Below are 24,411 nucleotides of genomic sequence, written 5' to 3'. Positions count from 1 at the left end.
GCCCGGCTGCGTGTGGCTCGTTGCCGAGTATTCCGTGCGGACGTGGTCGGGTTTTCAGAGGTGTTCAACTGTATGATACTCAGCGAGCGAAGGCAGAATAGGCGGTGAACGACCATACCTTCCGCTTCAACTTGCGGGTGACTTTCGCCACCTTGACGTCCTCTTCTCCTGAGATCGGTGTGAGGTCACTTTCGTCTCCTTCCGCTGGCTCGACCTGATGGGAGGACATGGGATAAAGTTCGAGGGCAGCTCCGGAGAATTATTTTGAACGTACTTTCGCGGTGGAGTCGATCCCTCGCTTGAGCTTCTGCAATTCGGCGATGTATGCGGACGTGCGTCCTCCTACGGTGATCCACTTGATGGTCGCAAGTTTGCCATCCGGCTGTATGAGACTGATCAACACACTGAGCTTGACGGAAGACTCAGACAGACGAACAAGTTTGAGAGTGTGCTTTTCCTTCTTTCCCTTTCCCTAGATGGCCTCGAGGTAAACGTCTTTCTTGAAGACGTAAATAGGAGCGTCGGACGCACCCAGCGATGTTGGAATAGCCAGTTCTCGGGGAACTTTGTGTCGTCGGCGTTCACGGAGACCGCCGTCTCGCACACGTACGAGATCTTCTCGTGTAGCGCTTGGACTTGTGCTTCGGTGAGTACGTTGCAGCGCTCCTCTGGGTGAACTCGTGCGTGGTACAGAATCTCATCTGGAAGAACGTGAGAGCTGCATTGTGAGGCGAAACCCGCGTGACGCACCTGCGACCCAGTTCCCAACGCCTGCGCTGAAACTTTGGTCGAGGAGGAGGGCCTTGATGGGAGACGACCTCTTCCGCACTGCCTTGGAGAATTCTTCCAAGCTGGGCATCCCCAGGATGGGGTCGAATCCGAGAGCCGAAATGGGGGGTTCGGTCAGAGGCGTCTGACACAGGCGGATGCGCCCCAGCCGGCGTGCGTCGAGAAAGGCAACTTGTGTCTCGTCTTCATCACTGTCGCCTCTGAGGTGAACCACAAACTGCGTATAAGGTCTATTAAGCTTGATGCAACACGACAGGTCCGAGACGAGTACCTTCATGAATCTAGGGGGCCATTCCTCGTCAGACGCTGTCTTGCTCTTTCCATTCTCCCTGTATCGCATGGCGCGTTGTCCCTTCACCTGGAGGGGAGCATCAGCACACAGAAATGCAACAGTTTTCCATAGGCCACACCTGAAGCATTCCAGTCATCCCGAAGTGTAAGACCGGGTGTCTGCCTTTTCCCTCAAGCATGAGGTAGAAAACTTTGCCTGTCGAGTCCCAGCCGAAGTCAGTACCAGCGTAACACACATATGTCGTCGACAGCAGAGTTACCGTATCGTTGCGCATCTGCAACTTTCCTTCCTTCGAGCTCCGACACCTGTTGCGACATCTCAGTCAGGGATGTATAAGGCTCAATCAATTTCTCCGGTTCGAACGTACGAAGTGTTCGTTCGTGATACCTCCTGTAAACACAATCGTGTCCTCGAGAGCATCGACTTTGACAATAGTCTTCCCGACGGCTACATCACGCAGAAGCTTGGCGGCGCGTTCGACCTCTGCAATGAAAGCACGACAGAGTGCGTTAGTTTGATACCGCGATTAGTAGTAGTCGGTGTGGCCAAGCCACGACACACCAGGGAGTTCGGGCATCACAAAGACGGCCTGAATAAATGAATATTCCTGCGGGTTTTTCGTAGTCCAAATCGCTCACAGATTGTTGACTGGTAGTGGTGGTCGCAGAGCAAGTTTAGGGCTCCACCGTTGACGACGTCGACGTTCTAGAGACTCGGGCCAACTCAAAGCGCCCAACGTCCGTAACTCCCCGAGCTGCAAGCCGAGGGGCCGTTCAGATATGAATGCGAGTGCAGCTTGTAGTTGTACATAAACAGCGAGTTCAACAGCGTAGCGAGTTTGGTCAAATTTGTCAAGACTTCAAGTCGACGAACTTGAAGGTCCCTCTAGCGGCTGTGCGACTCCGACGCCCGTCATAAACATACGCAAATTGTCCGGCTGCGAGTCGCACTACAGCCACGGTCACTACATGGCGCAGTCACACACACCTCCGCCCAACGTAACACGACACTCCCTCGGGCCATGATGATGGACGGTATGAAGGACCATATCATCATATAAAATTAAATCTTCAGTTGTTCCAGCTGCCGGCTCCGAACTTGTCCGTGACTCGTGAGTGCTGTCCTCAATCTCATCAGATGAATTGGGACTTGACCATGAAAGGATTTGTCAAATTCCGTACAGGACCCCCAAAGCACCGCCCAGATACTATATGGACTTCTGCCGAATGATTCACGCCGGCGAGATGTCGTTCAACGCTCAAACGTTCACGTTCAACGGTTGCGCCGGTCTCGGTGGACGTAACATCGAGTCACTACAATTTGATATTGGTTGGCCTAGCGCGTAGACTTGGTACTACTTTATAGGAGGTCAGTCTACGTGCAAACGTCTCGTCTCACATCGATCCCCGCACACCATGGAGGATCTCCGGGTCACAGACTACGATGACCCTCGTGCCTTCTTCGAAGCCACGAAGAAATACGATGATGGGTGGATGAATTTCTGCCTCGGCGCCCTGGCAGATCAGCTAGCGGAAGCTGGTTCAGAGCTCTTCCTCCCATGGACATTGTCACTCTGCACCGCGGTGATCACCTATTGTGAGTCCGACTCACATTCCGGACCTCATCGCGTCTGGGAACTGATGGCCATTGCTCCAGGATATCAGCTACCCAAGGAGTCTTTTACGGAGGCTTCTGGCTCATCAACGTGCCATCCTCTACGTCTCACCAGATCCTGGGCTCGACAGAAGCCCTCTCGTCCGCCGCAGCGCGCCTCGCCGAGGGTATCTTTTCGCACCTCGAAGACCCCTCGACTTTGAAAGAGTTTCTCGGCCACAAAGACGTCGTCGACGCTCTCACCCGCGCATGGTCCGCCCTTCTCCAGACGCGTGGACTCGGCGAAGTCAACTGGACCCCACCGCTGCACCCCTCTATCGTCACCTACGCCACGCGCGCGTCCCAACCCCCACCGCCCTCCTCGCCTTCCTCGCACGTCCCCACGCTCGCGACCGCGGACGACCTCGACGCGCTCGCGCCGCTCTTCGTCGACTTCCAGAAGGAGACGTGGCACTGGCGCGACCCGATGGACGTCGCCGAGGCGCGGGCGGCGCTCGTCGCGCCCGTCGCGGCGCGGCGCGTGTGGATTTGCCGCGTCAACGGCGCGCCCGCCGCGTTCGTCGTCCTCGGGCGGTTCACGCCCCGGATGGCCGCGGTCCGGTACGTGTTCGTCGCGCCCGGGGCGAGGCGGAGGGGCGTTGCGGAGGCGGTGGTGCGCGCGGTGACGCGTTACTACACCGCGGCGGGCGGCGGCGAGGACGTGCGGGAGGACGAAGTCAGGTATGCGCTTGGGCTGAATGTGTCGAACGCTTCGGCGGAGCGGCTGTACAAGAAGGTGGGGTATCTGGTGCCAGACCGGCAGGGAGAGGAGGCGTCGGGTGGGGTCGATCCAGAGACGGGCAAGACGGGGTGGTTCGTGATGGCAACACGCAAAGTTGTGGGAGCAGAAGTGAAGCAATAAGGAAAACCTTGAGCGCAATAGTTAGCACGGCTTGTGTATATTCGACACTTTGGCTTTGTACTAGCGATCTGTATGTATGTATTGCGCAACACTTGCTGCTCAATCTGCATGCAGGCTGTCGTTTTGGAGGTGAAGGAAGAAGGACCGGCCCGGTTGGCCCCGTCTGGCGCCTTTGCGGAGGTCGCCGGCGGAGTCTGAACTGCACTGAACCTTACTTTTCAGATCGACTGTACAGGACAACACAAATCGTAACGCGTAGCTCCCTCGACACCTCCACCAACGGCAAGCCCACCCTCACCCTCCGGACCAGGTATGTCTTCCTGACCGTATGCATGGACCCTACACGGTGCTAATTAGCTCTTCCCAGCTCCTCCGCCCCCAAGACCTCAAAATGACCCACGATTCCGTCTGGTTCTCTCGCCCTCGCAAGTACGGTAAGGGTGCCCGCGAGTGGTGAGTACTTCTAACTTGAAAGGATTGCTATGGATGCTGCGAGTGAGAGGGCTTGGGATGCCAAGGGAATGGTAGATGAGCTGGATGGGATGGCACGTCGGGACTGGGGCGCCGCACGAATAGGACAGGGTGCTCACCACCTCCGCTTCCCCACAGCCGCCTCTGCGCGCACCAGGCCGGTCTCATCCGCAAGTATGGCCTCGACCTCTGCCGCCAGTGCTTCCGCGAGAAGGCGGCTGCCATCGGCTTCAACAAGGTGTGTTCCCTCCTCCGCTACCCGACGCCGATCCCCTTGAAGCTCATGCACCTCCCCCTTCCCCTCACAGACTCGATGAGCCCTCCCTGTAGCACCTTCCTGCCCCATTGCATGTCGCTGCTTTCGGTTTCCTCATCTTCTTTCCACCTCCATCATCACGGTTCCCCAGACGCCCCTGGAGGACCGGCGGCGCAGCGCAAAATGGCCCCTCCATGTATGCAGTAGTATGCTATGCACAACAAGACACTCTTGCGCTTCCCATCACTGTTGTTCCGTGTATCATAAGAGTGTGTGAAGGCCAGCACAGGCTTCATCGTGTCAGCGTCCATGACAGACCATTGCGTATCCAACGCTATCCGTATCGCACGCAGTGTGTCCAAGAAGTGTATATTGCCTCATGCGCGTATACAGCAGCATAGGCGTACCAAAAATTACAAAGGAGAGGGACGGAGAGGCCCGTAAGGAATGCTACATATGATATTAAAAATATTAAGTACACCCGTGTGTCGTGACTGCCGGAGACCTGTCCTGAACGTCGTTAGAGCGCATGATCTATGTATGTGTTAGTGTGTGAATGCCCTAGAAAGCAAGCAGCATGGCGGGTATGGCATGTCCTGGTCGTGATATGCGTGACAGCACAGGGAGAGCAACGCCGGGGAGAGTGGGCGGACGGAGGCGTCTACTGGAAGATCTTGACGTAGTTGACCTCCCAGTCTGAAGTCGATCAGCAACTGGACGGCGCGGAGGAAAACGGGCGCGGGGCGGACTCACAGGCTTCGCTGAAGGACGAGCCGTGGTTGAGGACGAACTCCTCGCACGTCGCCACGCCGGTCCGGGTCGCGCAGCTCTGCTCCTGGCCGGGCGAGCCGGTCGAGCCCCAGACGTTCCCGGCCCAGTCGCCGCAGAGGGTGGTGTCGAAGATCTGGACGTGGTCCTGGAAGAACGTGGACGGGTTGCAGTCCGTCGCGGGCCAGTGCGCCATCGGCTTCGGCCAGCCCGTGGGGATGGGCGCGCCGCTGGAGATGTCGGCCGGGACGCTGTTGCGGGGGAAGAACCAGACGGAGATGCCGGAGTCGACCCATTGCACTGCGGGCGGGGCGAGATGCGGTCAGCATGGTGCTCCACGCGGGCAGAAGGAAGAGGTGTGCAGGACGATCGGCGAGCAAGACTCACTCGCGTAGACACCGCCGTTGTTGCTGTTGAAGCCGACGCCGTACGAGTTGTCCTGGCTGGTGACCATGCCGCAGCCGGCGTTGCTCGTCTCCGCGGCGGCGCAGTTGGTGCCGCCGACGACGGTGCCGGTGATGTTGAGCGCGGACGGGCTCGAGCTCGGGAGCGTGCAGCCGTGGCCGGTGTGGATCGTGGCCTGGTTCGCGGAGTTGTCGTTCACGCCCTCGAGGATGTCGATCTCGCCCTTGTTCGGCCAGTCGGGCCCGTTCGACCAGAACGCGGGCCAGGTCCCGCAGCCGGTCGGCATGTGCACGGCGTCGAGGAGGACGAGGCCGCCGTTGTATGAGTACTGGGTCGTGATCCGCACGGACTTGCGCGCGGTCGAGACGGTCTGGGTGGTGTCGACGCGCATGATCGCGCGCCCGGCGTCGTTGATCTCGATGAGGTTTTCGGATTGCTGGGCGGCACAGAGATAGGGTGAGGACGTGGATGGGGCGAGAAATCACGACAGTACTCACCGCGGTCGACTGGCTGACGTAGTCGACAGTGCCGTGCGTGGGGTCCGCGTCTGTCCAGAAGTCCCAGCCATCGAAGAAATCGTTCCCTTCCTACACTCCCCATGAGCCACGACTAAGAGTGCAACAGCAGACACAACGCACCCAGTGCTGAGCAAGCTTCCACGGCGAGGATCCAGAAGAGGACGCAGGATTCGCGGCCACTGTGGTGGACGAGTGCTTAGTGCTTGTCCCGCTTGCGCCCGACGCACCGGAAGTTGTGGACGGTGAGTGTCCGGCAGACGAGTTGCCGTTGCCGCCGTCCCCGGTGAGGGACGAACCCGTGTTGACGCAGTAGACCTTCTGCGCGGAGCCGGTCGTCGCGACGAGCTCCTGGGTGGAGACCATGGCCGAGAACGCGCGGCGGAGATCCCGGGCGAGCCCCGCGCTGTGCTTGGCGGCGCGGTGGTGCAGGTGGTTCGCGGTGCGCGCGAGTTGCTCGGTGCCGCGGGCGAAGAGGCCGGCGTCGGCGGGGGACGCATGGGCGAGGAGGAGGACAGGGAGGGTGAGGTGGAGGGAGAGCGAGATGCGCATCTTGGAGAAAGGGGCGGGCGCCGGACGTCTATGCGGGGTCTAAGGGGGCCTGAAAGAGTGGCAGGGCGCTGTGGGCAGCAGGAGAGGGCCGGGTGGAGGAGAAGGGAGTCCAGGCGCAGCCCGGGAGTCGAGGTGGAGAAGGAGTTGCGTGAAAGGCCGAGCGCGGAAAGCTCGGGTGCGGAGAGAAAACGGACGGTGGGCGCTGGGCGACAGACAGGCGGAGGCTTATCAACCGGACTGTCGCGGTCGTCGTTGGCGAAGGGCGCAAAGAAACGGGGTGCGCACAAGACAGAGTGCGAGGGCACAAAAGGAGAGCCGCACCTTGTCCCGTTGCCCTCCCCACGCGGCTCCCTTTCCTTTTGTGCATAGCCGCCGCGCTCGCCCGCCCGCCGCGTGCCGCGTGCCGCCTCTCCGTCCTCTTGTTTGGCCTGGGCGACGCGGCGAACAGAACGCGCAGTGAACAACCTCGCGCGCCGCGTGCATGTTGCCCCGGAAAACGAAGCTCGATCGTCGCGATCGTGTATGCGCTGGGCTCCCGCGCCACCGCACCCGGCGCTTCCCAGACTCCTTCATCTTGCCCATTTCAACAAATCTATTCTATAGCGCACCCGACGGACTGTGCGTACTCTAACACTTGCACTAGCAACCGCTTCAATTCCTCTTCGTGTCAAGCCCCATGGCCTGAACGTCCGCGCCAAGGCTCCGATATCCATTTCATCACGACCCTCTGCCGCCTTGGGCGGTGTGGGCGAGAATCCACCAGGCATGTGCAGCGGCGAATCTGGCACAGGAATCGTCAGGTGACCACGTTTGTCACTCACAAGAACATCGAAAGAGGGAAGATACGTACCGCGAGCGCGTGCCGCAGCGTTCTGGCCGTCTGCCTTCGGCTTGGGAGTCTTCGGCGCCCGCGTCTCGAACTGGGGCACCAGCCTCCCGGTCTTGCACACGCCGCACACTGCAGGCGTTCTCGTGTCACCGCGGACCGCCTCGCTCGAGAAAGCGGCGACCACGTACCATGTTCGTCCGGGTTGATGGACTTGGAGTGACGGCCGTACCTACTCGGAGGTGAGCTCGCGCCGCTGAGAGCAGGTGAAGGAGCCAACTCACACTTTGCTGCAGGTGGAGCACTCTGCGGAACACGGGTCAGAGCTGCATCAAAGAGAACGCGGTCACGACGCACTCCACTCGTACTTGCACTTAATCTCGTAGCTGTGTCTGGTGGTGACTTCCACGTCCCTTCGCTTGCGCATCACCTTCCGCGCCCTGTCAGCATCTCGGCATGCCGTCTCTCATGAAGCAGTGGCACTATCAGACCCACCAGGATTTGAACAGAGTTCCGTGATTCTCGTTCGGCGCATTGTCGATGACCCAGCACGCGAGGTGGCACATCTCATGTGAGAGCGTATTTCGAATCCGCTCTGTGGCACCCGCTCGTCAGCGGCAACATCACGTCTCCACCCACGCAGACACCGACCGTCGCAGTCCAGGATCTTCTCTGCGAGTTGGATAGACGTCTCGTGCTTGCCCTCGCGCGTCCTGAACGTTCAACAACAGCGCCGTCAGCGTACCCATCCCGCCACCGACGCACTCGAGCGGACCCACCGCTTCCAGTGCGCGCGCCCGGCGGTCGTGAGCAGCCGCTTGTTCCACTGCAGCTCCGTCCCCGCCGGGATCCCGCCCCCGAACACGGTCGCGTTCAGCTCCTCGAAGAACGCGGTGGCGTAGTCGCGCCGCCGCTGCAGCTCGCGCCGCTGCATCGCCGCCTTCGTCATCCGCGCCTTCGCCGCCCCCGCTGGGGTCTTGCTTCCAGACGCGGGTGTACCGCGCGAGGCGGGCACGCTGACGATCGAGCACACCTCGTCGTCGGAGCCCGCAGCGGAGGAGTCTGCGGCGACGGCAGACTTCGGTTTCGGCCTCGGTTTCGGGCGCGGGGTGGAGGGCCAGGGGTGCCGAGTCCGGGGCGACGCGCGGGCTTGCGTGCGCTCGGAGGCTCATTCCTGGGGCGAGCTCGTCAGAGCACGGCGCGAGAGAGCGTGGAAGACGGGACGCATACAGCACGAGTATGGCGCCGCCGTCGAGCGCGTGCACGTACGGGTCCGCAGGGATCGACACGTCGGTGTCGCATGCGTCTTCGTGCTCCCCGTCGTCGGAGTCGTCGAGGAACAAGGGCAGCGTCGACGCGTCCTCCTCGCTCGGGGTCTTGCGAGCGGGGGTCGAAGGACCCGCTGTGGTCTGAGGTGCGGGCGGCTTCGGCGGCTTCTCGCTTTCGGGCGAGGTGAGCGTGAGGTCGATCACGTCGTCGTCGTCGTCGTCGTCGGGGTCGATGGCATGGCGCTTCCGCACGCTGGGTGTGGTCGTCGCGGGCGGCACCCCGTCATCGGACGAGGAGTCGTCCTCGTCGGAGCTCAGGACGAGGGTGCGCGCGCGCTGGCCGGGGCGGCGGCGCGGGGTCACCGGAGGCAGCTCCTCGTCAGACTCGCTAGCGATGCACACACGACGTCAGAACGTTGCATATGGAATGCCCCAGATGGCGGGCGCGCACCTGTCTTCGCGCACCGGGGAGCGGGGCTCGGTGAGCGCCTGGCTCTGCGATCCGTTCTGCGCTCTGGTGGACCGTCTGCCTCCGCCCGGTCGGGTGAGCACAGGCGCGGGCACGCAGATACAAGGACGGCGCCACTGTACGCACCTGTCTTCGCTCTCCTCGTCCGACGACTCGATCTCGATCACTTGCAGCTTGTGGTAGTCCACCGGGACGACTATCGCGCGCTTCAGCCGGATCCGCCTGCGTGCCGTCCCCCGCAGCGGGAGGGGTCGTCTGAGCCACTCGCGGTCGCTGACGGCGGGGGAGAAGGGAGCGCACGCACCGCTGTCGTTCCTCTTCGCTGTCGGAGACCTCGCTCCTGCTCGGCTGCGACGCGAGGTTGGTGTGCACGACGTGGGGGGCCATGTGGGCCTTTGTCTTCGAAGGGGAAGGGTTCGGTGGGCCCACCATCGCTGCTCTCGTCGCCGTGATAGGTTGTGTACAAGGGTAGTGAGATGGATGGAGGAAGGAGGGCAGCCAACGCTGCCAGGGCGCGGTGGAGGCTTGAAGGAACTCGACGCGACGCGACGCGTTGAACAGAGGCAAACGAACATCGGCCCGGTCATCAAACCGGCGTCTTGCCGTCAGGTGCCGAAACACTCTCCTTGAGTCCTTTGTATTCAAACACACAGGGGCCCACAGACCGGTGGTCAAACGTTCAACGTCAAATATTGTCTCAGACTCGTGTAATGGTAATTCGTAATGAAGCGCGTTAGATATAAAATACCTGAGAACTCCAGAGTATATGGCAGGGACAGTAATCTACAATGCGATAGCGACGATACATGTGAGCGGCCGAAAGTTTGTCTGTCTTACAGACGGGGGCAGCTGGTCATGAGCGTCGCAAAACCGTGAGCAGGGGGGCATGATGCAGAGCGGATCCGGATCCGCTCGCTCTACTTATGTCGTGTCTGTCTGTCCGTGACCCAGTGGTCCTCTATGAGCACATTGTATGATACAGGACCTCGCGTAGAACCAACGTCCGGAGGGATGATGTGGAAGGAACGACCGAGAAAAGAGAAAGAAAGGAGGTCGATCGGGGATCTTGGCAAGTGCGCAGCTACGCCTGATCGACAGACGAGACTGTCATGGGACCTTATGGAACCAAGAACATCGGATGCGCGAACGAGTTATGATGTCTGGTAGATCTTGACTGACTTGACTTCCCAGTCTGCAGATGACGCTTCCATCAGCAAGATCTCGGCAGCAAACACGAGAAAAACTTACAGGCTTCACTGAACGAGGCGCCATTCTGGTGAACGAATGTCGGACAATCCGCGACTCCAGTGATCGCCGCACAGCTTTGATCTTGGCCGGGGACACCAGTCGCACCCCACACCGCGGCCGCCCAGTCACCACTAACGACGGCGATTGAGTACGAAGGACTCATTGGGAGGAGGACAAACGGGCGTACCAGAGAGTAGTGTCAAACACAAGGTTGTGGTTGAAGAGGAATGTGCCGGGTGTGCAGGTCGACGCCGGGAACGAGGCGGCCGGCTCTCCCCAGCCGGTCGGGTTTGGGGAGCCGCTACTGATGTCGCTTGGGATAGCGTTCCGAGGGAAGAACCACGAGGAAACGCCCTCATCGGTCCACGATGCTGTCGGTGCACGGTCAGTGTGAACGACGGAGACAACAAAGGATTGGATCTCGACGTACTGACAAAAACACCTCCACCATTGCTGTTGAACGGAGCCCCGAAAGAGTTCGTCCGACTGTCTCGAATCCCACAGCCAGCGTTCCCGGTCGTGGCTGCTGCACAGTCCGTACCATCCACCAAGGTACCAGTGATACCCAACACACCAGTGTCGGAAGAAGGCAGCGTGCAACCGGGGTTCGTGTGCAGAGTGTACTGGTTGTTCGTGTAGTTGTTCACTCCTTCCACGATGTCAATCTCGCCGCCGACCGGCCAATTGGGGCCTAGTGGAGGGTGTTCAACCCTTGCGCACAACAGAAGAACACGGTGAACGTACCAAAGCTCCAGAAAGCCGGCCATGTGGCACAGCCAGTGGGCATGTGCACGGCGTCGAGGATGATCAACCCGCCGTTGAGAACGAGCGTACTGGTGATCTTGATGGACTGACGGTTCCCGGGCACGGTAGGTGTGGTGTCTACTCGGATGATAGCGTTTCCGTCCGAGTTAATTTCGATTAAGTTGCTGATTGCTGCGCGGGTCATCAAATCAAAGAATGAAATGGCTGAGAATGAAGGAACATACTGCGGTGGCTGGTCAACATAAGTGGCAGTACCGTGCGTGGTGGTGTCGTCGGAACTCGTGAACGTCCACCCGTCGAAGAACGAGCCCCCTTGCTGGGTAAGGCACAGCATGTCAAACGCCACTCGATCGCAGAACATGCGAATGTGCACTCACGTAGGTCTGCTGGATCTTCCACGAGCCAGACACAGACGTAGGCGTAGAGCTCGAGCCCGTGGAGGTCGCTGTGGTAGAAGCGGGTGACGATGAGGTCGAAGTCCCGGGAGACGGGCTCGCCGAGCGGGTAGTCGACGTGCTCGCCGCCGAAGAAGTAGTAGTAGACCCACTGGAGCCGGGGTCCCCAGTCCCATTGTGTTGCTCCCGTCGTTCCCTCCCAGACCCGTCGACGTCCCGTTCGACGTCCCTGTGCCCCCGTGAGGCTCGTGCCGGCGGTGCAGTAGAGCTTGGACTGCGCCGCGAGCACCTGCGGCTGCTGCTTCAGACGAATGCCCGCGTAGGCGATGCGCATATCGTCGATAAGCCGGTGCTCCGCCTGAATACGTGGCGAACGTTGCGCGCTGCCCGCGAGAGGGAGTCGGAGGACCCGCCGCGCGCGAAGAGGGGGCGTCGGAGGGTGTGGCGTTGGCCAGGAGGAAGATCAGGAGCGGTACGTGCACGATCATCGTGAGGTTGGGGTGCCCGAAGGGCGGAGGGGGAGGAGGGGAAGGGGGGGAGTCGATGACGGTCAGAGGAGAAAAGAGCGCGCTGTGGGAGAGGGACGGAGGGGGCAAATTACCGTGGGCCGTGGCCCCGTCGCGTGCGTGGTGGAGTGGGGTGGGTAATTGTCCGCAGAGGCCAGCAGGCCAGTGCGCAGCAGATAGGGCGAGGGGGAAAGAGAGCAGCCTGGGGATAGGTGGCCATATGTATATCGGGATGTGCACTCGCAAGACACGAGGCGTGAAGAACAGACCGACATCATCTACTGTGGATACCACTGATCCACCAAGCACGCACTGGCTATATATTGATATCTCGACATCCCGGAAGCGGCGGCAGTGACGGCCCGGCACGCTCCCCGACTGGCCGCTGAGGGTGCCGCGGGTGGCATCGCAGATCCGTCTTCTCTTTCGTCTCCGAGACTCTTGCGTCGGGGCATCCATCTTCTTCACCAGCCCTTAAGGCCTTATCCGCAGTCCGCGCTATCTTATGAGAGTCCTACCACTTCAAATTTCTCAGCACCCTCTCTTCCTCCGACCATGGCATGTGCGTGGCCACCCGTTCCAAAAATACGCATCAACACCGTGCAAGTCCTCCACGCCCAGTCGTCCGGTATAACTCAGGATAACTACGCCGAAATATCCTACGACATCACTGCGATGTCCGGTGATATTTGACTGGAATTGCTACAACTCATATCGGCGCCCATATATCTAGTTTGTCTCATTCGGATGTCAGTTGATAGCCCTCGCAGTGTTGTGCCGCTTCGACCTGCTTCGTGCGCCGCGGTAGCGGCTGTGCTCTGACAAACTGTGAAATTGGTCGTTACAATTACTGACGCAGACCAACACGTATGGTATACAACTACAGGGCGCAGTCGTAATATAGCTACCAGAGGAGGGACGCAGCAAATCGATCATCGACGGAGCCATCGGATAGGTCACAGAAAAGCACGGCAGAACGGGTGTGCACAACACAGGAAAGCAACGTATGACTCACGAGATAAAGGTAGTTTGGCCTCGGAGCGGAAAAGGGGATGCACAAGATGAAGATACAGAGGGGAAGCTGAGGGAGTTCAATACCGGTAGGGTCTGGCGGTCGAAACGGACATCCGGACTCCCCGGGAGCGAACGCACGACTGGGGGATATACTTAGCCCGTTGAGGGAAAAGTTGATCGAAGCACATACCTATGTAAGAGAGGCTGCGAGGACAAACTTAGGGAAGTGGCGAATGGGAAGTGTGCTGGCAGGTAGTGGTCGAGAGTCAGGTCGTAAGTCCGAAGCGCCGACACTGGTGCGCTGTGACTCGCGCGCGCATGTCGGTCAGCGCTTCGGACTTGGGCTTTGGCTCTCACCACCACGTCCACTCACAGGCCCGTTTTTCCTCATATCCCTCAAAGAATACAAATATATTAGCTTAGCGCAGAATGTCTAGTGAAACAACGGCCATGATCTAACTCCCACTGATCCGTGTGAAGCCTGATTCTGACTGAAGGCTGCCACTCATTGTTGGAGTCCAAAGGGGACACTGGGTTGGTGTCGCAGACATAACCCACTGGGCACGTAGGAGCAGCTAGACGATATCCGAACTGGAATATCCTAGACACATCCCGGCGTGGCTCCGGGCACATCGCAGTGCCGATACCGTGGGGCCATCACTCGGATATGGAAGCGGTCCCTGCACGATCTCCAGAAGGACAAATCCAGTCAATTTATCCCAGGATAAAACGGTCGATTGGCCGTGTAGCGCGGGCGGTGCATGGGCATGAACACACGAAGCCGGAGGAAGCTGACCGCTCTCAAGCTCAAGTCTCGACCCTCGCTCGTGCCCCGGAGCGCCGCCTCTCCCCGACGACCCGCAACACGCAGACTCCCCCGCCGCGGCGCCGGAGTCGCGCACCATGCGGTGCACCGAGTTCTTTCATTCCGGACTCCGACCGCCGTGGGGCCAGCGCGCCCGCCGACGCGCTCGCACATTCGCATCCAGAGGCATCTCGCTCAGCCGCAGCTCGCGGCCCCTCTAGCCCGCTGCGAACCACCAGGCCTGCGCAAAGCAGTGGGCAGTACTGGACGGAGGTCAGTAGGCCGCTCTGCGCGCCCCGAGGGTTTCCTGTCGCGCGACCGTCGTTCTGTCTGCTGCACCGCTTCGCGTGGGCTGCGGGCCACGCGCTGTCACGCCACGACGCCCTCCATGCCTGATGCGCGCACGCGAAGGGCGTACACACCTCTGTATTGTACGCGTCGCTGCGAGGACTGAGCGTTCCGCATTGAGGGTCCAGCTGAGGTCATCGCAGGAGCATTAATGTCTCTCGCGGTCTGCGATCAGCGGTGCGTCTGCGTTGGCTTCTGCGAACTAGATGTGTCGTGTCAACGACATCTGGGGCCGCAAGTAGCGGCGCCGAGGGCTAAGGACTTCAGCAAGCTGTACGAAGCTCTACGGTCATTGACACCGCATTGATAATTCGTGGAACAGCATGCGTGGAACAGCGCAGCAAGATCGGTGCTTACGTGTCCCCGCTGTTCTGTGGACGTGGACATGCTTAGGCAAGGCATAACTGACCATGTCAGCGACCGACACAGCGCGATGCGAGGTGAAAAGGGTGGTGGCAGAGGTATCCTCAGGCATGAGTGCACTACCAGACGGCATGCATATGGGCGACAGGAACACGGGGAAGCAGAGGCAGCATATATATCTACATCGCGTTGCGCTCTATTCGACCCCATCTAACAGCTATATGCCGCCGACAAAGGTCGAAGGCAAAGGAAAAGCGGACGCGTCAAGCCGAGAGAGGGAGAGGATGGGGGAGGGGTGTGTGTACCGAAAGCCAGATGCAAACAACAACAAGACCGTGAACGGTGAGGCGAAAGTCAAGGGAATAAAAATGTGGTACGGACGAAAGCTTGAACCGAGGCGGGGAACGCGCGAATGGGAACAAGAACGACGTACGCGAATACGTGCAAGCTCTTGGCCGGACGGGCCAGGCCAGCGGCATGCACGCACTAGGGTGAAATGGCAAGAGTCCAAGGCTGTCCATCCCCAGCGCCCGAAGCGACCTCTACAGGGGGGACGCCTGGGTGGAAGCGGGCCCCGAACAAGGGCCAAGCAGCGTCCACTAGTGGCCGGAGGAGCTTCCAGAGAAGGCCTCTCGTACGCTCTTGCGGAGCTCTTCGTGCTCACGGCCACTCTCGCTCTCGGCATGCATAGAGTAGGAGCCTGCTTGGATCTGGGAGGCAAGGGCGCTAGGTGTCATGGCACCTTCACTGTCCGTGAAGTCGAGGATGCGACGCGCGAGCATTTGGATCTCGCCCTGGCCGTTGCCCGTGTCTGTGTCCTGATACGAGTGAGTGGCCGAGCGGTGCGAGTGGGGGGTACCGCCAATAGACGACGTCGGGGTGGAGGTACGGGTTTCGGCGAGTGTACGGATGTTAGGCATGAGCAAAGAAGAGCTACGGATGTTGCTGATCAATTGAGGGTCTGCAAACGAACGGTGCAAATACTGATATCAGCTCTATGTCAATGAGCAATTGACGCAAACCCTCACCGCCAGACTCTAGGAGCTGGACAATGGTCCACACAGCGATATGCTGGAAGGTGGCATCGGCGCTCGTCAAGAAACGGTACAGGTATCTGTGCATCCCGCCATCCGGCTTGTCCCAGACGTCATTGAATGCCGAGTAGTCATCAGTGGTCGTGCGCCCGTCTGTACAATCACGTCAGAACGACACAGTACTGTGAATGTGCTGCAACGTACCCTTCGAAGAAAGGTTGCCCAAAGCCGCAGCACTGTTGCCCTGGACTTCGGAACTGGGCGAGTTCGTGAGGGGGATCAAGACCTCGCAGATACCCATTTCCAATAGCTGGCCCTTCAATTCATCTGGAAACCCTGCCTTAGCTGCAATAGGACTCGAACATTGCAGGTGTACGCACCACTGAGAGCCAACACCGCAATGCACGCCGTCATTTCGCTCTGCACGTTCATCGGAACCTCCAAGACCAGCTCCTTGATGCTTTGCACCGCACCAGCCTTGACAATCGCTTGTTTGTTCTTCTCCGAGCTGGCGGCGAGGTTACGAAGAGTCGAGATGGCGTGGCACTGGACCTCCTCGTTGTCCTTGAACGACAGCAGGTTGATTAGAGGCTGTAGGAAACCAGACTCGATGATCGGAGACTCGTTTTGCGGGTGAATGGAAACATTGCGGACACAAGCGGCGGCAGAGAGGATGAGAGGGAGGTACGTGGATTGAAGGAGACGCAGCAAGGAAGTGAGGCCATCAGCCTTGACAATATCCAGTTGGTATTTCTCTGTGATGGAAATCTCAGTGGGTGCACCGATCTGAAACACGGACAGGCGTACCGTCGCTAGCCAAATTTCTGAGCGCCAAAGCAGCCTGCACTGAACTTTAAGGCTGGAGCTGTCCATAAGCTGCACCAAGCTCGAGACGAGCTTCGGTTCCGACTGCGCGAGTTTCTTGCGATTGTGCGCTACGGGATACGATGAATAAGAGCGCATATAGGTCCAATAACAACGGGCATTACCATCTACAGCAATGTTGCTCAGGGCGGTTGTGCAGTAGTACTGCACGTCCGTATCGGGAGAGTTGAGCAAGCTAACAAGAACTGGAATAGCGCCCGCGTTGACGAGCTGCTGCCTATTCTCGTCTTCGGATGTATGTCAGGGTAAAGCCAGAAGGAGGACGGGGACAGAGCATACCAGAGTGGGTCATGTTGAGAAGGGCACCCGTTGCATTGCGCTGAACACGCAAGTCTTTGGAACGCGCAAGCCGAGTAAGAGGGACAAGGGCTCCAGACTTCGCAATCTTGGTCTTGTTGTCATCTGCATGACGAAGTCGGGTTTAGGCCCTGGAGGAGTTTGAGGGGAGAGGTGACCCACCGTGTGTGGCCAGGTTTGTCACACAACCAACAGCGTTGCATTGCACCTCCACATTGGGGCTGAGCATCTGCCGGATGAGAGGCTCCAGGCCCCCAAGCTTGACGATGAGCAACTTATTGTCGGCTAGCACATGTGGTCAGTGCGGCAACTGCAAAACACGTTGAAACTGCACATACTGTTCACCGCAAGGTTCCCCAGAGCCGCACTTGCAGCCCGCTGCACTTCGGTGTCATGGCTGCCGAGGAGGAAGAGAATAGGGTCGAGCGTGTCGCGGCCGACAGGGCGGACCTCCTTCTCCGTGATTTCAGCGAATGCGAGCGCGGCGCTGCGTTGGAGGTCGACATTGTCCGAGAAAGAGAGTGTTGTCAGCGCTGCCAGGGGAATCCCGGAAGAAGTCGGTTGAAGTACGGTCTGCGATGTAAGAGAGACAGAACGGCCATAAGTCGTATGCAACAACCGGAAGAAAGGAGACCCGCAGAGAGATAGCAACGTACTTTCAAGGTACTGCAACAGATCTGCCACTGCCTCCCGCTCGTTCTCCAGCAACAGGGCTCGTAGCTGGACCTCCGCGAGCGGACTGGAGCATGACGTTAACTGGGAAGGGACGGCAGAGAGAGGCGAGAGACGCACAGCAAGACTCGCAGCAGCTGAAGGCAGTACCCATCGCAAAGCAACAAAGGTGGGGAGGACGAGCGGAGGGAGGCCAGAGGAGACGGCGGGTAGAAGCGAACAGGCAGAGGAGGACGAGGCCAGGGTCTCCAACACCGAGCAAGTTGCTGCCCTCCCGCAGGCATGTTTGGCCGTGTTTTTCCGCCTGCCGCATATGGGCACGGGCCTCACCCAAGCGCCGGGCGACGCCCCCGCAACGGTCTACGGTCCCGCAAGATCGTTGGTGCGTCCTCTTCCTCTCGTCCTTCCCAGCGTTTGCGGCAACGGCCGGATTTACCTCCGGTACGCACTCGGCCTGATGCTCTTCAATCGCGCCCTGCCACCAGAAGCCCGCCGCGACACACGACTGCGGCATCCATGGGCGATGCAAACTAATATGGCGATGAGTGCTGCGCACGACCCCCGGCGCGTCGCTTACTCTCTCGGTCCCTAAACCTTTAAAGTATCCTGCGCCGACGGGGGCGGAATGCATCCAACGTCCGCATGGCTACTTCCTCGAGCAGCGAATCGCGCCCCGCGCCCATCGTCGTCCTCCCGATGGACACGCACTCATCGACGTCTTCTTCGTCCACGTGAGTACCATATGCGCCGTTCCCTGCTCATAACTTACTCCATTCAAGGGATTGGGACAACGAAACGAAGATTGGGTGCATGTCGTCCGCAGGCTGGCCAACCAACTACCCCAAGTAAAGTGGATTTTGCCGCAAGCGTATGAGTCATGTCTGCTTTGTTCATGCATGTAGCTGACTCTTGCAATCAGACGCCGTTCACGAGTCACCTGCAGTAGAGGCCGAGTTCGTCCCAGTTGGTTCGACCTCGAGAGCCTTCCGCCATGCAATCACTATGACGAGGCGGCATGGCTTCCTCCGTTGCCTACCTAGAAGACCTCATTTTGGCCGAGGTCCGCGAAGGTGTCGTGACCGAGTCAAGAATCTTCCTAATAGGTTTCAGCCAAGGAGCTAGCTTGTCCTTAGTGACGGCGCTCACTACTTGCATGAACTTGGAGGTGTTGCCAGTTTATCGGGATGGATTCCTCGTCCATGCAGACAGGTATGTTTCGCCACTGATTCAATTGTCTACGAACAAGTTACTGACATCACATGTATAGACAATGAAACAGATAGAGCCAAACTTGCCAGTATTCTGGTCTCACGGCAGCGCGGACACTGAAGTACCGCTCTCGTACGGAGAAGAAGCCATCGCTTTCTTGACCGGGACTCTGCAGATTGCGACCGAGAGGTGGTATTCAAGGCGTACGAGGCTTAGACACTCCACAAACGACGCAGTTGTAGACGATCTAGCTCGCTGGCTTGTTGATATACTACGATAATGCTCACCAAATAACCCAGTCCCCAATCTCGCTTCCTTCCCTCTTGAACACTAGTACGAATCTCCTTTAGTCCTCGCGCTTGAGTCCGGATCCTGTTAATTACATGTATGCTCCTGAAAATTCGATGTTTCACCCTACCTCAAACGTTGCTCTTCCTAGTAGGTGCGCAGTTTCACATTGGTGGCCGGAGAAGCACACTGCCACTCCGCACGCAACCGACGTCATGGGATAGTCCGACAGAACTAGCGAAGTTTGAGCGCCGGGGAGGACGCTTCGATTGTCACACCCTGCTCATCGACTGTGTAACGCTCTGCTTGTTGTTGTCTCAATAAAGTGGGCTAAGTCGGAGGCATAAAGCATTCACAAGAGTAAGCAAACCACTATAATAGCACTTATAAGAGTATCTAACTGTCACATCATCGTCACAGTGACGAACTTGTTATTTGGCGTCTACCGGACAGTCCGCGTGGTCACGTGGGCCAATTCGTCGTTTTCGGAGTCGGCTTTGGCCGCCCTGCAGCTTGCCTCTCGATGCTGGTGCCCTCCTGTCTTTGTCACGCATCCTCGCCCGACTCCCATTGCGACGCGTATCGTTCCCACTGCGGAAATTTGCCACTCACCTGCCTGGGCCTATGGAAATAAAGCTCACTCCGGTGGAAGATGAGCTATGCACGCTGGTGGACGAGTTCACGCAGAAATTGAAGGAGCAACGCATTGAGACGTCTTGCAGGATTGCTGGGGGGTGGGTTCGGGATAAGGTGCGTTGCACCATCGCTCGAGCCCGCTACTTTCTCTCACGTCGCCTCTATAGTTGCTCGGCTTGGAGTCTAATGACATCGACCTTGCGCTCGAGAATATGATGGGGGTCCCCTTTGCTAAACAGCTGCTTAAGTACTGTCGAGAAGTCAAAGGCCTCGACACGAACCAAGTCACTGAGATTGCCAGTAATCCTGACCAGTCCAAACATCTGGAGACGCACGCACTACACTATTGGGAATCGAGCTGGACCTGGTCAATCTCAGAAGCGAAGACTACACGGGGGACAGCCGAATACCAACAGAAGTTGTCAGTTTAGCTCCTTCTGTTCCTTCTAGCGTATGTTAATGCGACACAATGTGCAGGCGTTCGGAACACCATACGAGGATGCGATGCGGCGAGACATCACCATAAATGCCCTGTTCTACAATGTTCACTCAAGAAAGGTGGAAGATCATACCGGTCAAGTGAGCAAGGCTCGCGCTCTGTGTATACCAACCTATTTACGCGAGAATGCAGGGTCTTGACGATCTACGAAATGGGTTGTACGGACACCATTACCACCTCACCAAACATTCACAGACGATCCTCTCCGCGTTTTGAGATGTGTGCGTTTCGCCAGTCGTTTGGTTTCTCCATGGTTCCCGCACTGCGAGAGGCTGCTCGTGATCCAATGATCCAGGTAGGTATCCTCGCCTTCCTGAATAACGCGAGCTTATCAATGGTTTGCTTAGCAAGCAATCAAGGAAAAAATCAGTCGAGAGCGAGTCGGCGTTGAAGTCGATAAGATGATGCAATGTGAGTGAACAGTGGATGTGTATACCATACGAACACGCCTGACCGGAACGTCGGAACAGCCGGTCCTTTACTGGCTATCCATACCATCCGTGATCTTTCGATGTACGCGGCAACATTTGGCATACCATCGCGAGCTAATATCGAGCTATCTGGAGTACCGACATCACGAAGGTAGCGTTGCACGCGGCCGCTCTATTGTACAAGCTAGTCGGTCCGCTTGGGGAAACAATCACGTTCCCAGACCTGACATTCCCAACCCTTCCGCCTCTACATCCCCTCTTGCTCTCAGAGCTCGCCACCTCGTCAAGCACTATGCGTCGGTTATACTTGGCTTCTGCGCTTACGCCGTACAAACACCTTACATACCTTGTGAAAGGCCAGTCAAAACCTGCAGTTGAGGTAGTCATCCGAGAGAGTTTGAGACTTGGTAAACAACATCACTACCATGACGGAATACCCCTCCTCTTTTCCGCTGCCGACACCCTACAGAGAGCTGTGATAGACTGGGAGCATGGTCAACTGGGTAAGCCGGAGCGGGTATGGATAGGTAAGTTATCCAACTCGGCGTCTGAGGCGGGATACCGGACCTGAACTTACGGCTGCCGGCAGGCGTGCTGTTGCGCGACAAAAACGTGCACAATTCCTCGTACGACGCCATATGGTCAACGTCACTCCTGTTCGCTCTCGTCCAGGAGCTCACCGCCCTCTGGGACGCCGAAACCGGGGTCTTCGACAGTGAGTCAGGCCACCGTGCGGGATGCGCGTGCATCTCGCGTGCATCTGCCCCTGCTGATGCTCCCTGTCCTAACCCGTGCCCCTCTGTCACCCGCCCCCACAAACAGCCGACGCTGGCGCTATGAGGGTTCAGGCGTACAACAAGTTTGTGTCGCGGATCGAGGAGCTCGACTTGCCGGCTGCGGTCGACGCCAAGCCGGTGCTGGACGTCAGTACCGCTTCATTTCCTGCGACCCTGCGACCCACCCGCTAACGTTGCTTTCTTTCTGCTCTGCGCCCGCCCCGATGCTCGTGCGCATCGTGCCTTCATTTCCCGCGATCATCTGTCCGCTCGCCTACCGTCCTCCCGTCCCGTCCCCTCCGGTCGCTCACCCACGGCCCCTCGACGGCACGATTGTTCGCTCGGACGGGCGTCGTCTTCCCCCACCGTTTCCACGTCTTCTCCTTCGCGTCCCTTCACCCGCCCAACCCACCCCGTCTACACGCCCCCGTGCCACTCGCCACGCCGTGTCTCTACCCCCTCCTCGCCCTCGCCCCGCGGTGATCGCGCTATTGCCCGCGATCGGCCTGCGTCCCCCCGCACACACGCGCGCGCGCGCGCGCCGACGGCAGGGCAACGACGTGGTGCGGATCCTCGGCGCGAAAGCGGGCGGGCAGTGGACCGGCGCCGTCCTCGCGCGCGTCGTCGAGTGGCAGCTCGCGCACCCCGGCCCCGAGGGCACGCGCGACGCGGCGGAGGCGTGGCTCGCGGCGGAGGCGGCCGCGGGCCGCGTGAGCGCTGCGGTCGTTCAGACGCAGACGAAGGGCAAGCGGGGGAAGGGCCCGGCGGGTGGGGAGGACGCGAAGAAGGCGAAGCGGTGAGCTCTGGTCTGTGCTTTGTGGTCGAGCGCGGCGCGGGCCGGACTGAGAGGAGGGGCGCAGCTTGCGGACGGCGTGAGGTGAAGGGTCGTTGGTATTGATAGATGTGGGCAGGGTACAGTGTATTGGGTGGGGACGCGGGGAGTACAACGGGGGCGTTGGCGGTGGTGATGCGAGCGTACAGAGGATGGCGAAAATGCGACGAAGGAGCGCTTCGAACGATGCGTGCTGCGAAGGAAGATGGGAAGAACTGTGATCTGAAGCGCGGATCGCAGACCCGCTGGAGGTATACAAAAATTGACTGAGCCGAGGCGCGCGTAATAGCGAGCGAGGTACGTAAATGAAGCCAAGAAACGAAAGGAAGGAAGAGCTAAAAAGAAACGATAGAGCGGCCAGGGAAAGATAGAGGTGATTGCAGAGAGAGAAACTGCTGTTGTTTCGACGTACGACTTTTCATTCACACTCCTCGAATGTCATGAATTCCGTGAAGTCCGGCTCGTCGAGGATGGAGGCACCAGCTCCCAATGTTGCCATATAGTCTGCGGGGAATTCATACGCATTCTCCCGAGGAACTGTATGAGATTCCCGGTCCAGAGCCTCGAAAACTGCCTCTGGCGCCTCCTGGACGGGGACTGGGCTGAAGGCACCGGGGAAGCCAAGACCGTAGTCTGAGGCGAGAGTGTCAAGCGGACGGTCGAGCACGAGGGGGTCGAGTGAAGGGTAATGCTTGGGCGTCGAGGTAACGTACGAGGCGAAGGGGTTCGTGAAGTGAATCTGCTGTACCAGGTGTCAGGTGAGGGAGGATGCATGGAACGGAGACGGAATGCGCACCTCTGAAATGTCATACGCCTCACCAAGGGAGAGCTCTGGAATGGCGGAGGTCGGCACGAAGCTGTCGAACTTGAAGTCGCCGTCGACGGACGGGGGGGTAGGAAGAGACTGGGAGGGGGATGAACTTGACTCTTCTTTGGCGAGGGCTGAGGAAGTAGTCTTGGGAGAAGCGATGGTGCATTCGTCGTCGAAGCCGGCGGCGAGTGCGATATCTTCGTCGATCGACTCGACCTTGGGTGCGCGGACGACGTACGGACGCGGCACAGCGGCCTTCTTGCCGAGGGCCTTCAAGGACTTGCGGGTCCTCTTGCGGGCCGGGCCCTCCAAGTACTCGGACGCGTCCGAGTCGTCGTCGTCCTCGCGTGCGCGCCGCTTGCTGGACTTCTTCTCGGGGAAGACGTCCCCGTGACCGTGCTTGCTGCGGTGCGCGGCCTTGTCCGACGTGCGGGCTTGGGACACCTTGTCCGACGCGTGGGCGCGAGACACCTTGTCCGCCTTGGAGGTGCGCTTCGCAGGGCGGTCGCGGCGGTACACGGGCGAGTACTTGTACTCGGGGTAGCGCTCCGCGTGCTTGGCCTTCTCCTCGTCGGCGAGCAGGCGGAAGGGCGCCTGCTCCTTGGGGGAGAGCTGCTTCCAGAGCTCACCGGCGGTGCAGGAGATCTGGCGGTGGTCGCGCTCCGCCTGGGGCTTGGTCTTCTCCTGGCGCCAGTACTCGGAGCGGAAGAGCATGAACGCGTTCGGCGGGCGGGGGATGTGGCCGGACTTCTTCTTGCGGCTGTGCGAGGAACGCGGGGCGGGAGAGTGCGAATGGGAGGGAACGAAGTCGGGGGAAGGGGAGCGCGGGGCGAGGTCGCGGGCAGGGTGGCTGGGGGTGGTGGAGCTGAAGGACGGAGTGTCGGGCGCAGTGAACGCGGACGGGTCGGGCGAGGGCGGGTCGGGGTAGAGGAGATTCAGATCGAGAGAGGCGTAGTCGCCGTCGTCTAATCGGACCGGGCAGGTGAGCGGGCGGGCCGGGAAGGAAGAGGGACGACGTACATCGGGCACGAGGCGGCTGGTTGGAGATGCGGCGCGAGCGACGGACGATGACCATGGTGAGAGCAGTGCAGCGAAGAGGTGCTGTTGCGATGCAGGGCGAATGCGCGAGCTGGATGTGCGGGGCGGGCATGGGGAGCTTATAGACACCAGTGCCACTTGATAGACCGAGTAAACACGATTGCGAGGATTAGAGTTAACTCCCCTTTCGAAGTTTCGAAGCACTGCTCGCGTGGCAGGGCGCCTCATGGCCCGCCTCGCGTTTTCGTCCCGGACCAGCATGTTTCTTGCATTCATCCTCTGCTCGCGTCGCCCGTCCTCTTCTGGGCCAGACACTAGGTCTGTGCAGGATTCCGGAACACGCCATCGCACCGAGCCGTCAATGGGGTCCGTTCCCATGCCCGCGCCGTGAGCATCGTCGGCCCCGCCGTTGTGGGCTCCCGACGGCCTCCAT

At 59.3% G+C, this 24,411-nt stretch overlaps 8 protein-coding genes across 8 annotated transcripts; 2 read left to right on the top strand and 6 right to left on the bottom strand.

Moving 5' to 3' along the window:
• Positions 1–259: 259 nt before the first annotated feature.
• On the bottom strand, positions 260–1,565 carry BXZ73DRAFT_48770 (uncharacterized protein; the record flags this gene model as incomplete). The annotated part of the gene is made up of 7 exons (XM_048020119.1): positions 260–472; positions 532–701; positions 751–1,006; positions 1,061–1,147; positions 1,200–1,276; positions 1,341–1,386; positions 1,449–1,565. Coding segments are annotated over 7 exons (966 nt in total), but the record flags the coding sequence as incomplete, so codon positions are not given.
• Positions 1,566–2,496: 931 nt separating this feature from the next.
• BXZ73DRAFT_102607 (acyl-CoA N-acyltransferase) lies at positions 2,497–4,384 on the top strand (the record flags this gene model as incomplete). The annotated part of the gene is made up of 6 exons (XM_048015289.1): positions 2,497–2,677; positions 2,746–3,547; positions 3,856–3,922; positions 3,964–4,049; positions 4,206–4,305; positions 4,376–4,384. 6 exons carry the CDS (start codon positions 2,497–2,499, stop codon positions 4,382–4,384), a joined length of 1,245 nt encoding a protein of 414 aa, XP_047876643.1.
• Positions 4,385–4,984: 600 nt separating this feature from the next.
• BXZ73DRAFT_48761 (concanavalin A-like lectin/glucanase domain-containing protein) lies at positions 4,985–6,563 on the bottom strand (the record flags this gene model as incomplete). Its single annotated transcript, XM_048020117.1, has 5 exons — positions 4,985–5,019; positions 5,077–5,391; positions 5,479–5,932; positions 5,994–6,083; positions 6,135–6,563. The coding sequence occupies 5 exons, from the start codon at positions 6,561–6,563 to the stop codon at positions 4,985–4,987; spliced, it is 1,323 nt and encodes a 440-aa protein (XP_047876642.1).
• Positions 6,564–7,453: 890 nt separating this feature from the next.
• Positions 7,454–8,341, bottom strand: BXZ73DRAFT_2585 (SprT-like family-domain-containing protein; the record flags this gene model as incomplete). The annotated part of the gene is made up of 7 exons (XM_048017720.1): positions 7,454–7,521; positions 7,581–7,621; positions 7,674–7,695; positions 7,747–7,829; positions 7,885–7,984; positions 8,041–8,102; positions 8,169–8,341. Coding segments are annotated over 7 exons (549 nt in total), but the record flags the coding sequence as incomplete, so codon positions are not given.
• A 1,936-nt stretch (positions 8,342–10,277) lies between these two features.
• Positions 10,278–11,666, bottom strand: BXZ73DRAFT_48906 (concanavalin A-like lectin/glucanase domain-containing protein; the record flags this gene model as incomplete). Its single annotated transcript, XM_048020147.1, has 6 exons — positions 10,278–10,330; positions 10,375–10,505; positions 10,562–10,745; positions 10,805–11,065; positions 11,119–11,455; positions 11,517–11,666. Coding segments are annotated over 6 exons (1,116 nt in total), but the record flags the coding sequence as incomplete, so codon positions are not given.
• Positions 11,667–15,169: 3,503 nt separating this feature from the next.
• On the bottom strand, positions 15,170–17,612 carry BXZ73DRAFT_90739 (vacuolar protein 8; the record flags this gene model as incomplete). Its single annotated transcript, XM_048025737.1, has 11 exons — positions 15,170–15,531; positions 15,599–15,757; positions 15,809–15,931; positions 15,985–16,390; positions 16,457–16,539; positions 16,594–16,711; positions 16,815–16,891; positions 16,949–17,071; positions 17,125–17,319; positions 17,443–17,499; positions 17,579–17,612. 11 exons carry the CDS (start codon positions 17,610–17,612, stop codon positions 15,170–15,172), a joined length of 1,737 nt encoding a protein of 578 aa, XP_047876639.1.
• Positions 17,613–19,579: 1,967 nt separating this feature from the next.
• On the top strand, positions 19,580–22,097 carry BXZ73DRAFT_90738 (uncharacterized protein; the record flags this gene model as incomplete). The annotated part of the gene is made up of 10 exons (XM_048025736.1): positions 19,580–19,705; positions 19,759–19,891; positions 19,921–20,012; positions 20,069–20,170; positions 20,326–20,385; positions 20,438–20,501; positions 20,677–21,048; positions 21,111–21,236; positions 21,344–21,444; positions 21,849–22,097. The coding sequence occupies 10 exons, from the start codon at positions 19,580–19,582 to the stop codon at positions 22,095–22,097; spliced, it is 1,425 nt and encodes a 474-aa protein (XP_047876638.1).
• Positions 22,098–23,429: 1,332 nt separating this feature from the next.
• On the bottom strand, positions 23,430–23,678 carry BXZ73DRAFT_5564 (high mobility group box domain-containing protein; the record flags this gene model as incomplete). Its single annotated transcript, XM_048021378.1, has 1 exon — positions 23,430–23,678. A coding segment is annotated over one exon (249 nt), but the record flags the coding sequence as incomplete, so codon positions are not given.
• Positions 23,679–24,411: the final 733 nt, after the last annotated feature.

The sequence above is a fragment of the Epithele typhae genome, assembly GCF_022376455.1.
Source record: "Epithele typhae strain CBS 203.58 chromosome Unknown BXZ73scaffold_33, whole genome shotgun sequence".
Taxonomy (NCBI): Eukaryota; Fungi; Basidiomycota; class Agaricomycetes; order Polyporales; family Epitheliaceae; genus Epithele; species Epithele typhae.
The sequence above is the reverse complement of the archived record's forward strand: the minus strand, read 5'-3'. Positions and strand labels throughout refer to the sequence as shown.